Below are 13,682 nucleotides of genomic sequence, written 5' to 3' on the forward strand. Positions count from 1 at the left end.
TGGCAACCTTCCTATCTCAGTGGACCTGGAGGAGAGACAGCGAGAAACAAAGGAAGAAGCGGAGACCTCGAGCATGCTCTCCTCTATGTGCCCAACAATGACTAAGGAATGTAAATGCTTCCCTCTAAGTCCATGCTTTCAGCCAATGCATTAGGTGGTATGGCCAAGGAGCTCATTAGTACATAGATGTTAACTGAAAAATTGGAAGTGAGAACGGGGACACTGTTGGACTGACCTACCAACCAATCTGCACAGTATGGAGATGGAAAAAGCAAAGTAGAGAAAAAAAATCAGGAGAGAGCATGGTGAAATAAGCAGAATTCCAAAAAGGGAATGGCTATGCAGTGTGAAGTCATAACCATCAACCGAAGGGCTACTATATTTTGACAACTGCAAGTCACTGGTGAATCCAGCAAAAACGATTTTAATAGCAGTGAATGTAGCAACCAGGTTTTGGCATGGTGGTTCTCAGCCCCAGCTGCACCATTGGTTTTTTTTTTTTTTTAAAGATTTATTTATGATAGATAGAGAGAGAGAGAGAGAGAGAGGCAGAGACACAGGAGGAGGGAGAAGCAGGCTCTGTGCCGGGAGCCCGAGGCGGGACTCGATCCTGGGACTCCAGGATTGTGCCCTGGGCCAAAGGCAGGTGCTAAACCACTGAGCCACCCAGGGATCCCCATACACCATTGTTTTTAAAAATGAAGCCTGTTCCACCTCCCCATACTCATGTAATTGGTCTGTGGTCCAGTTGGGGGAATTAGGATTTTTAAAAATCTCCTGGGGTGGTCCTAACATGCAGCCAGGGTTAAAAAACCACTGCTTCAGTGGATTGAGAATTAATGAACAGGAAGTGTAAGTGTATTTTAGTGGTAGTCAAGGGGTTCAAAGGGTTCAGAAAGGTGTTTTCGTTTCAAGAGGGAATCTTTAAACATGTTCAAATGCAAAGCTGTGTCAGGAGTAAGAAGCTATAGCTAGACTGAACAAGGCATCTGATCCAAGAAGAGGGACTCTGAGCATAGGAGAAGGGATTTGTCTTGGGCAGGATAAGAACAAGAACGAAGTGAGGAAGGGTATATGTAAGGGTACACAATTGGGGGTACTCCTGTCTAATGCTTTATTACCTGTTAGGGGACGGGGGAGATTAGCTGCTGAGGTTGAGAGGAGGTGGAGGTAAGAAGAGTTAGAAATGGCCACAGTCTGCAATAGCTACTGACAACAGGATGGGATAAATACTGAGAGCAGTTCAAAATGTTGCCATGATTTTAGGGTGGCAAAGTCTGCATAATCATGACAATTGTTCATGGAAAAATACATGGCTCACTGGGAGGAGCAAGATGTAGAATCTACACATAGATTCTACATAAAATGGGTTCATTTAAGTCAAAGTCACCAAGGCCATTTATAAGTTTTCTGATATTTTTTTCTTTTTCAGTTAAAAACATTTGAATGAGGGATCTGCAAGGGTCAGAACTCACTTCTGGAGGAAAAAAAAAAAACATTTATTTTCATAATTTACATCTTAAAAATCTTTTTATATTCCCATAGTTTGAAAGCATCCAGTAACAACATTATTGGCCAGAGGTATTTTTAACTGGTTTTCAAGATGGAAAAGAAAAATTACATGTTTTAAAAAACTGCAAAGATTGAAAGGAGAGGTTAGCAGCTTACACATGTGTGTTAATCATGGTTTTTTTTTTTTTTTTTTTTTGCTTTTCTATAAAGTACAATGTTTTAACAGATTTAAAAAAACCCTTCTGGCTGGGAAAACACTGCCCCTCCCAGGGCTAGCTGATTCTTAGACAGCAAAGGATTCAGCCAGTAGCATGCTTTTGATGTGCAAACTAACCAGGTGTGATGGAGCCATACCCCCTCCATCTGGCCTGTTACATTCCAGAAGCAATCATCCCAGGCCCAGATACCAGATAACCACAGAGTGTATTGCAGCCCAAAGGCCCCAGAATAAGTCAAACTAGCCATTTCTGGACTGTTCACTATGCTTTGCCTTCCTAGAGGAAACCCCAATAAAGGCTCTGGCCTAAACCTACTGCTTGTTCCTGTCTTCTTTCTGCCTCCTGACCCAAACCTGGTGTTCGTCCTGTGGTCCTGAGTGACAAGCCGTGCCTTGTTTCCAGGGCAACTGTAACAACAAACTTCTTTCAGTGGCCCAGATATCTCTGAGCCCTCACTTAATCACCTTTATCAATTAAGTCCTACACACAAAACAGCATGAACATCTGAGAAATGATACCAGAGAACTCCTCTTTGGCCACACAAATTCCCAGAGAAAACGGGTTTGTGGGCATTAGTCATAAATTAGAGCCTAGCCCCATTCATTCAAATAAAACCGAAAGAAAAAAAATGGTTGTGATTTCATTACAAAGCTTTAGGATTAGAGTACCATATTCTGCAATGCTGAATCCATGAGTTAGACAACAACAACAAAAAATAGAACATGCAATTGCTATTGGCCACCAAGCCCTGTAGAATCACTGAAATGTAAAACAAAGACAATAGGGTGTGATTAAGTGGATCACTGAAAATTGATTTTTACATGCTCTGAAGTACCAAGATTAAGTCCTAGCAAAAGATCACCAATAACACAAGTATTTATTATACAACACTATGTACTCAGGGTGGTTTTTTCTTCCAATTATTTTCATTTTTGTCAGCCATATTTTAAAGACTTCATCATTATCATGCTGGAGAATACACGACATTTTCCCGGGAATCTAAGATGTAATGAACAAATATCATGAAATCATGGATGGCAGTACCTTACACAAATGTTTTACTGTCTATTGTGAAAAACGACTATCATTCACAGACTAAAAATTCATTGTTATATTTTAATCCACTTTAAAGGTTGTTTCCATCCACCTAAATATGACCTTGATGGCATTTTTCTCCACATCATTCATTCTCAGTATTTCCAGGAGATCTTTTAGGGGCTTTAAGAAAAAGCATGGGAAACAAAGACATTAACAATTTCTGCAAAGAATCATTCACAAAACAGGTCTATAGTTATGGAGGGAAATATACGTGTACCTCAGAGCTTAGGGGGATGCCCATATATTAAAACATTTAAGTACAGCACAGTCTGTGGTTCTCAAATCACTGGCGTGCACCAGAGTCCCCCAAAGGGCTAGTAAGACTGCCAGGCTCACCCTCAGTTTCCGATTCAGTGGGTCTGGTAGGGGCAAGTACGTACTGCTGCTGGTGGTCAAGGGGCCCCAGCACCCCTGACTAAGCATCTCTCCTTCTCTTCCTCATGCTTTCTCACTTCGGGACTTTGCCAAGATTGCCCTCCCTGGTGAACATCTTTGGGATCCGCCTCATTCTTTGATAGTGTGCTCGGAAAAGTTTTCACTCCAAAAACCCTGCAGTTTTGCCAAGTGCTTATCAGGTCTATTTGCGGTGACAGCCAAAGCTCTTCTGGCCCAAGGTCTGTTTTGCTGGGCTTGTTAAAAACCTTACAATCCACACTCTTCAGCAAGATCATTCACTTCCCTTGCTTCTTTTCAATGCTGCTGTTTCCAGGCATTTGACATTCATCTGTTTTGGGATCTTAATGTAGGTAAAAGCATCTCTGGGCCACCTTGCACTTAGTGTCACAGCAGAACCCACCGATTCCCTCACCTTTTCCCTCTGTACCACTTCTTGATGGGGTAAATCATAACTGACTGCTACCACCATTAGTAACTCCACTAGCTGGCATGACTGGAGCAGGAGATAAGAAAATACTGACAAGACAGCTCAAGCGTTAATAAAGGGAGCAGCTGGCACCAATGGCAAACTGCTTTTACCATCCCTCCTGTCACCCCATGCATCAAGATGCACCCTGCAAACTGTGCCCCCAACTGGACCACATCCACCACTGGTAGAGTCTGTTCTAGCCACTGTTTTCACCCAGTCTCTGATAAGGCTCACCAGACTTACAGAACACTATGGCTCCCAATGCTGCTACTTAGCTTTCTCCCTAGGAAACAAAAGGCGTATGGTTCAGACCACAGTAATGAAGCCAAACTAAAGAAAAGACCTGAAATGATCAAATTTCACCAGGAGCCCTCACCTGGAGCCAAATGGAGAAGCCCTCACATCAGCAATGACACTGCCAGCCTAGCTCCTTTCACATGACTCTAATTTGTCTGACTCCAAGTGACCTCTGTGATAGCCCTGTTCCTCTGCAGCTCCAGAACTTCCAATGCTGTGGTCCAGACTGTGTTTCTGATGCCAAAATGCAAGAAGATAGATCACAGTCATCTATGTGGGATTCATAAATAGTTTAATTACCTGTCGTCAGTGCGGAGCTTTACTCATTAGCAAAAAGGATGCCACAAGCATCACAGAATAAGAAATTTTATTTCAGCTTTTGGTCATTCTGCTGCCAAATGGCTTTGTTTGCAGCCTGTTTCACAGCTCAGCAAAACAATGTCTGATATTTTTAATTGCATTTGATTTCAAAAGACTTCAAGGTTAAATGCGCCTTATTTATCAAGCACACACCACTCAATAAAGATCACACTTTGCCCCACCTAAATTTGGCACCATGTAAACAGCTAATTCCCTCTTCTGCATGGGTTCTTACCAAAAAAGCAACACAAGAGTTGTGATGCAAATTAATCTGTTCCCTTTAAAATGCTGCATCGGGAAAACAATCTCAAATTCCCTTAAATGCATAAGCAACACTAATTTTTATGAATGATGCTCATGCAAGTGGATAATGTCTTGACTTCTGCTCCTTGTAGAAAATACAGAAGATCAGACAGGCAGATTGTGAAGCCAAGCTAGGATAAATCAGAAGCCTGAAATACGTAAGAACTGTGGAACTCCACTCCAGTTACCACTTCTGAGCAGATCAAATACATGTGAGCTCAATGATTATCCTCAAAGAAAGTCATGCTATCAGCTTTTTCAATAGACTATAAAACCTGATTTGAAATTATATCTTTTGTTGAAAGGTAACAGACTACTCAGTGTATGGTATCATACACTTTGCTATATAAAAAATAAATTTAAAATTTATGATTCAAAAAACACTCAATTCTAAGGTTATTCCTTCGGAATTGACTCATAGAAAACAAGCAAAGTAAGTTGGTTAATAATTCTGTCAGCATGCTCATGCGGCAGCTTAAAATGAGGAGCACAATTTACAACCCTGTATTGCAAAGTATTAATGGCTATTTCTTAGGCAATTAATTTTCTTCCCCACTTATTACAGGAAGATACGGCATTTTTGGATAATCCCCATTGTATGTATTCAAAATATGTAGAAAAGCATGCCCAAGAAAGATAATAAACATTCATGACACACTGTTTCAAAATTATGGGTCTCAGAGTGACTCAGATCTATCAATGAAAAACAAAAGATTATAACCCAGGGCAGAGGAAGGCTGAAAATCTGGGATTTTAGTCTTGGCTCGATCCTGTGATTTTTGGGCAAGTTGCTATACTCTGTGACCATTCTCGTCTCTGTAAAATGGCAGTACATCCTAGAGATGTTTAAAATGTAAATAAAGTTGTATATATAAATTATTTGTAATCACAGGTAGAAAAGAGAACTGCTTGGCAACAACAGTCTATCTGGACTGTGGAGGTCTGAATAAGCCATGATCATAGGACCTATCTCTTAAAGAGCCAGAGCTTAGCGCAAAGAAAATTATGTCCATGGATTTTTCCCTGAAATCCAACAAATTACATTAGAAATGTGTCTCAGGACACGATGGGAACTAGGTAAGAATGCACATATGACAATAAAACCCACCTTCTGCACTAAAACAACTTGGGAGTGCCACTTCATATTCAACAGGCACTTTATTTTCTATACTGCTATGGATACAGCCTCGAGGGATGACAGGAGAACCAGGGGTGACTCCCGGGGATCCTGGGTTGGCTTTAATGCTACTTCTCAACCCCATAATCTCCATCTGTCCCTCCCTCCACCAGACTTCTTGTTATGGACAACTGATATGTTATCCATCTTACAGAAAGTGCCATTTAAATTAGTTTCAAATCCCCCCCTCCAACTAGATTCACACATGTGCCCATCAACAAGGAAATCCTGGCATTAGCACTAAGAAGGACTATCCTTTTTAAAGGGAACAGGAGAGAGCAGCCCACCCTCACATTCTGTATGAGGAAAGGGGACAGCTGCGCTTTGGGGGGAAGGAGGCTCTGTTGCACTCAGCACCTATTCAGGAAGCACAGGAAATACCCAGGGGTGGGGCTGGGAGTTCTGTTAGCAGAGAAGTGGGCATTTAGAGGACCGTTTCTCTGTATTTCAAAGTAAATGTACTCAACTCGTACAAAAAAGAACCCTTCTGTCAACTAGGCCCCTGAATGACAGACACTCTTGATAATACTTTTTTAGAAAGGGCGGCTTCTCTCCAGCAGCTCCAGGCAGTCACTTATTCCTCATTTTGACAAAGGAGCATCCAACTTCAGGCATGGCTGTATATATAACTCCACACGCAGCTGAGCCGTCATAAACACGCCAAGTATAAAGGCGTGTCAAAAAGACATTTTTCTCCCCAAATATGGCCCCCAAGAAGCCATTATTATAATAGAGTGTGAATTTCTGCTACAGGTTATTGACCTATAAGCTAACAATAAAAATCCCATTTAGTACATAAAAGCTTATACTGTGACATGACTTATATTGTATTAAGACACAATACACAGACTATTTTAAGTTTGCTGAACAACTAAACCATTTCTTCATTATATTATGAATATACATATCCTCCTGTGGGAGAACACCAACTCTGGAGATGAGGCAAAGTATGGTGCAGCTGCTGAAGATCCCATTGGGCCATTTAGAAAAATGGAAGAAGTTCCCACCGTCCATGCTGCTGGTGTCTCCTCTGAAGCTCCCAAATGAGGACTTGGTGAATTTGGCTTATTGGCACTCTCAGTGAATCAAGACCATGCTCAAAGGCAAACTCTGTCTCTTGTAAACACAATCGCACACACAGGTCTTAACTCAGTGTTTACATCTGTCTAGAACTGGCTACAAATTTGGGACTTCTTCAAATGATATTAAAAGCTCTACATAAAAAGTATGCAAAAGCAGTTACTAGTTTTTCAAGAAAAGAGACATACCTGCAAAAAGCAACAGCTCTGTAAAAGGAGCTGTAGGTAGCTGTTGGGACAATGATAACATAACAAAGATAGCATAGGATGACCTTTTAAAAAAAAAAAATTGCTGCTGCAATACTTTACTTTAAAAAAAAAAAAAAACTGATTTCCACAACATGATTTTCTAAGAGAAAGTCCATTGCTTTGTTTGGAAGTAGGATCATCCTGGCGGTGAAAGGACTGGGAATGTCAATTATGATAAGCAAGACTCTGCAATACCAAGTCTAGGACGCATCTCACAACACCCAGTGGCTCCTGGTGGATGGAATCCTGCTCTTTAGCTGTATCCAGGGCTCTTTTCCGGTGGCATTTTAAAAAACGTAGCTGCAGCTGAGTCAGTGGCTTTCTCTGCGGCAGAGGTCCTGACCAACCACTCAGGGTTTGGAGGTTTCTGGACCTGTGATGCTGGTGTGGTTGGCTCCACTACATCCACGTGAACTGGTAAGGTGGTTACAATAAAAGGAAGGAAGGAGAGATCAAGGGGAGACAAATTAGAATCAGAGACACATCAATGCACAATTCTCTGAATCCTTTTATTTTATAACTTAAGAACCCAAGAGGCCACATAAGGCTTTTTTTTTTCTCAGTAAAGTATTTCTATACCTGAGAAAAATGGGTTCAACTGAACAAATATATAAATACAGTACAAATTCATATTCATATACTATAAATTCATAATGTAGTCATGATCATTTATTGCACTTATGTGCCAGGTAATATGCTATGTAGATACTGTACAACCATAATCTGATTTCCTAATGCAAACCCTTGGAGGTAGGAACTGTCATCTCCATTTTCTGGATCAAAACACTGAGGCAAAGATAGAACAGATATGTTGTTCAAGAACCCAACAGAGCTGGTTAAGTAGGTAGCAATATTCAAACTCAGACACTGGACTTCAAGCCCTAGGCTCTTTCTGTTACACGCTACGCCTCCAGTAACACAGTGTTTCCAATAAATAGCATATCATAAGAAAAATCACAAACTCAAGTCCAGCATTTTTCAACAAGGACACCAAAGACATTCTCAACATGATAATCATTGCTTGTGCAGGGTTGTCCTGTGTATCTTAGGACACTTACCATTCTGGACCCCATTCACTGAATGCTAAAAGCACTCCTCAGTCATTGTGATGACCACTGTCCTCACATTTACAAATGCCCCCTGAACAGAATGGTACAAACCACCATCACGCCCACTCTGTTCAGAGCAAATGAACATACACTAAAATACAGCAAAATCTAGAAAATTTTCAGTTTTACCTTATCACTCAAATAATCCTACTCCTAGGAATGTAACTAGAATAGTAATATTTAAATTGTGGGTCACAAAGTCAATTGAGTAGGTCATGACCAGTAATATTTTTCTTAATGAAAAAGAATAGGATATACAAAAGTGAACTCAAGAATTTATTTCAGATTTACATGTACACTCACATACATATTCAAGTATGAGTTCTTACTATAAGTTACTGCAAAAAAAAAATCTATAGGGTATGACTCTATGGCACATATGCAAGAGCTTCTTGAGGGTAACAGCTTTCAAACATTTTGGAACCTCAACCACAGTAGCAAGAAATACATTTGACACCACAACCCAAATCTCGGTCCTTCCCTCTCACACAAACACATGCACATACACACTCACTCATTCATATTTAGCTGAAAATAAATTTCATAAAACTGTACCTACAATTACTATATGGTATTCAACTACAGTAGGGAAAAAACCCTTATCCTAAGAAAACTTTTTTTCTATTTATTTTTTTTACTACAGTAAAATACACATAACACAAAATTTACCACTGTAATTTCTACATGTACAGTTCAGTGGCATTAAGTACACTCACACTGCTGTACAAGCATCACCACCATCCATATCCAGAACTTCTTCACTGTCTCAAATGGAAATACTATACCTATTAAATACCAACTCCTCCTCTCCTCCTTCCCCAGGCCCTGGCAACCATTACTATACTTTGTCTCTACCTATCTGACCATTCAAGGTATCTCATATAACGAATGACAAAGTATTGATCCTTTTGTGTCTGACTCACTTCACTTAGTATTATGTCATCATCCATGCTATAGCATGTCAGAATCTTCATCCTTTTCAAGGCCAAATAATACTCCCATAGCTATAAGTGTAAACCATATTTTGTTTATTGATTTATCCAGCAAGAGACATGTGGGTCACTTCTACTTTTTAGCTCTTGTGTATAATGTTGCTATGAACTTGGATGTACAAATATCTGTTTGAATCCATGCTTTCAATTCTTTTGGGTATACACTTGGAAACTGAATTGCTGGATCATATGGCAGTTTTACGTTTACAATGCTGAGGAACCACCATTCTCTGTTTCACAGTGGCTGCAATATTTTACATTCCCACTGGCAATGCCCAAGGGTTCCAATTTCTCTATATCTTTCCTAACATTTGTTGTTTCCTGTTCCTTGATATAGCCATCCTAAGGAGTGTGAAGTAACCCAGAAACAATTTTGCACATGGCTCTCCCAGAGAACAATGCAGTTGTTTTTCACAATAGCACAAAATGGGATATAATACAAATGTCCACCAGGAATGCTTAATTATAGTATGCTCCTCATATCATACAATGGAATACCATATGTACATGGTGGTAAAAAAAAAAAAGGACTCTGACAGGATACAACATTAATGACTTTTAAAACATAACTGGATGAAATTTGTAACTTATAAAATAAGACATCCCATTTACACAAGTCTCCAAAAACTCCAAAAAATGCTAACTAGACAATACATTGCTTAGAGAGCTATATATCTGTTAAAGCTATCTGAAAAAACTCCCAAGGAATGATAAATGATTAACAAAAAACATATTCAGGGGATCCCTGGGTGGCGCAGCGGTTTGGCGCCTGCCTTTGGCCCAGGGCGCGATCCTGGAGACCCGGGATCGAATCCCACATCAGGCTCCCGGTGCATGGAGCCTGCTTCTCCCTCCGCCTGTGTCTCTGCCTCTCTCTCTCTCTCTCTCTGTGACTATCATAAATAAATAAAAAATTAAAAAAAAAAAAAAAAATTTAAAAAAAAAAAAAAACATATTCACATAACCAAAAAACCTTATCAGGACAATGGTTACTTAAAAGGACAGTGGGAGGGTTTTATAGGTAATGTTCATTTTCTTAAAGTAGATGGTAGGTACATGGATATTTGCACTGTTGTTTTTCTTGACACCTTGTATATCTTCTATAAATGTTTTTATAGCCATTCAATATTTACTTTAAAAACACTTTTAACTTTAAAAACCATTTAAATGTTAAAAAGGAGCAGTAAGAAAAAAAAAAATGGGCAATAAGAATCTGCCCTATGACACCTGAGACAAGGGCTGACCTACAATGGAACTCCTGAATCCCATCACAGGGTAAGAATAATTTTTAGAATAACTGTTTCAGCTTTAAGATTCTATTCACTTATTCATATGAGAAATATCTACTGAGACCATTATCCGTGCTGAGTATTCTTTTAGATGCTCAGGGTACAGAAGTGAGCAAAACAGATAAAATTCCTGCTCTTGCAAATGTATCTCTACTAGCACTGGCCTGGTATTTGGAATCTGATCTAACTAGTTAACAGATTAACTGCTGGGTACCCTTCCAACTGCTGCTCTACGGGCATATATCCTACACCAGGGATAGGAAGGTCAGAAGAGGCTTTGGTAATGGCCGAAATAGGGCTCTGAATACAATGTCTTTATCATTCGCTTAATTCTCCTTTACCTAGAGCCATGTGTTTAATTTTCGAAGGAATGGGATTCGTACACCAAAGGTTCCATTCTTGTCATTCTGATGAAGAAAAATCATCTCAGAAATGAAATCTGGTTTTCGGGATCCCTGGGTGGCTCAGTGGTTTAGCGCCTGCCTTCGGCCCAGGGTGTGATCCTAGAGCCCTGGGATCGAGTCCCACATCGGGCTCCCTGCATGGAGCCTGCTTCTCCCTCTGCCTGTGTCTCTGCCTCTCTCTGTGTGTGTGTCTCTAATGAATAAATAAATAAAATCTTAAAAAAAAAAAAGAAATCTGGTTTTCGAGTTCCTTATGTTTCTTTCTTATAGCTAATCTCAAATCTTAGAGGAAAATAACCCATCTTTTCTTTTCCAATTACATTCTTTAAGAGCATACAGAGCCAATTCGCTTCAGCACGAGGTAAAGACTTCCCCTGTTCTGGGCATTCCCTCTTCTGTTCTGGGCATTCCCTGTTCTGCTATTATGGAAACAGAAGCAGGTTTACACAGTTACTTGCTAAAATCCAAGGGTGGTTCTGTGCAGGTTATAAAGCCATAAAGAGAAGGGGAGTGGATATAAAAAGAAGAAAATAAAGGTGCTACTCTTTCAAGAAGAATCTACTTAATGACCCTAATGAAAAGGTCTTTTCCTGAGTATTAATATAAAAAGACAAGGAAGACAAGTTACTCTTTTCTGCTCTTCACCTCTCTAGCCTTATTAATACCTTTAAATTCAGTCAATCTCAACTCAAAACTTTCCACCATTGGGGGTGGGGAAAAGGGAAAAGATTTGTGGCTGCATGTTTAAGAAAGAAGCTGAATTCATCACAGTGACAGGGGAGAGTGTTGGCAGAGATCTGAGCTATTTATTCTTTTAGGAAAATCCTATAAAGAATGACACAAGGAAGCCTCTATCTGCAGTCGTGTTCATCACACTGGTGAAGAGTCCGATAACAGATGTATGCAGTAGCGTGATTTAGTGCCAGGAGCTGGCCCCTGATGTGTATTAATACAGCGGCAAAGCGGAACGCACCTCTCTTCATCACTCATTTCTATAAAAGAGGTGGAATCCGAGATGGCCCGATGTTAGGCAGAGCAAGCCCATTTGTTCTACTGACTGATGGCGCGGGCTCGGGCTGTGTCCTTCACCTCCATGGGGCACTCAGGTTGTGGATAGAAAAAAAAGAAAATGTTCAGTGAAGCAGACCTTAGTCAACAAGTGAGAGGAGGAGTCGGGCTCAGTAGGAGAAATGCTTAATGCCGAAGTCTTGTTTAGTACCCCCAGTAACATTTCCTGATTTGAGTATGGAACAGGTTTTTAAACTCTTCTCAACAGTTGTCTTCTGAACATTAAAAGCTAAAAATAGAAGCTGGATATTGAGGGGAAGAAAGAACAAAAGATAAAAGAGGGGAGACTGTGTTTTAATACTTCCAATACCACAGACTGGATTCTGATGCAGTCTTAATTTGGAACCAATGCTATCTTACATAACACAAAATACCTGAAGTATGTAAGAGGGCAGGCTCACTAGTGTCATAGGGAAATCAATTTGACCTTGGCCCCACAATTTATCATCCATGTGACTTTGGACAAGTGATTAAACCTCTCTCTATAAGCCTCAATTTTCTCAGGTGTAAATTGGGAATAAAAACAGCATCTCCCTTTTAAGTTGTTGCAAAGATTAAGTGAAATAATCCATGCAAAGTAATCAGCTCAGAGCATGGCCATGTAGAAATCACTAGAAAAAATTTATTATAATTATCAGACATGTGATTAAGATTGTCCAGTAAGAACCATTATCAAGCAGCTGCCCCAAACAGAAGCTCAAAGAGGTCAATTTCAAAGTATGTTGAAACTTTCTAAATTAAGGGAGGGGGACAGAGTTTCCTATTTCTGAACTCTACTCTTCACTCATCAATCAACTGATCTGATCTATATAATACATAGTATTTTCTGAAGAAAATAATCTATGATATACTCAGTTTCCTCAGAGTGAATTCACCATCATCAATAAAGTAACTATAGGTATATCTGATAGGTCATACAAATAGACATGATCTTTTTATCCAGAGCAATTCATCCTCAACTGTATTGAAATAACACAAAATTTCCTGATTACCAATTATGTTTAACTACCTTTTCTTAACTTCAAAGAAAAATACCTACATTCAGTATTCTTTCTGATATAAATAGCAACTACCCCCCAATTTTTTAAGGATGACATACATGTAAAGTGTATAAATCATAAACATATGATTTATATATATAAATGTATATATATAAACTCATACATATGTAAAAAATATATATGTAAAAATATACATATATATGTAAAAATATACATATATGCATATGTAAAATATATATGTAAAAATATACATATATATGTAAAATTATATTCCATATATATATGTAAAAATATACATATATATGTAAAAATATATTCCTACCCAGTTGATGACATAGAGCATTTCTCAGACTTCTGATTATGTCCTCTCTTGGTCACTACCTCTTCACCAAAGATAATCACTATTTTGGTTTCCAACCAACAGGTTTTGCCCAGAAAGCTAAAAGGTTTTAACTTGAAAAATAGTTTTTAATTAGAAATTTCATGACTAGTAAAAGTATCATTAGCACTCTACTACACATAAAAACAGTGAGAATTTATTATACTATGTACCAAGTAAGAGAGTAAATAAATCCATGTGACTCCTTGGCTGCTGAATAAACCACCACCCTAACTGGATTTTCATTAACACAGACCTAATTTCCTATCTGTGCTAGGACAA

The 13,682-nt window shown here is 39.2% G+C and overlaps 1 protein-coding gene across 4 annotated transcripts in view; it reads right to left on the reverse strand.

Moving 5' to 3' along the window:
* Positions 1 to 1,496: 1,496 nt before the first annotated feature.
* The window catches only part of GPATCH2L (G-patch domain containing 2 like), a 57,094-nt gene continuing 44,908 nt past the window's right edge, over positions 1,497 to 13,682 (reverse strand). For all 4 annotated transcript variants that reach the window (XM_041758993.1, XM_041758992.1, XM_041758995.1 and 1 more), the window contains one exon: positions 1,497 to 7,572. In XM_041758993.1, the coding sequence (XP_041614927.1) occupies positions 7,412 to 7,572 (161 nt within the window). In that variant the 3' untranslated portion in view covers positions 1,497 to 7,411. The remainder of the gene's footprint in view (positions 7,573 to 13,682) is intronic.

This window comes from Vulpes lagopus, chromosome 6, assembly GCF_018345385.1.
Source record: "Vulpes lagopus strain Blue_001 chromosome 6, ASM1834538v1, whole genome shotgun sequence".
NCBI lineage: Eukaryota > Metazoa > Chordata > Mammalia > Carnivora > Canidae > Vulpes > Vulpes lagopus.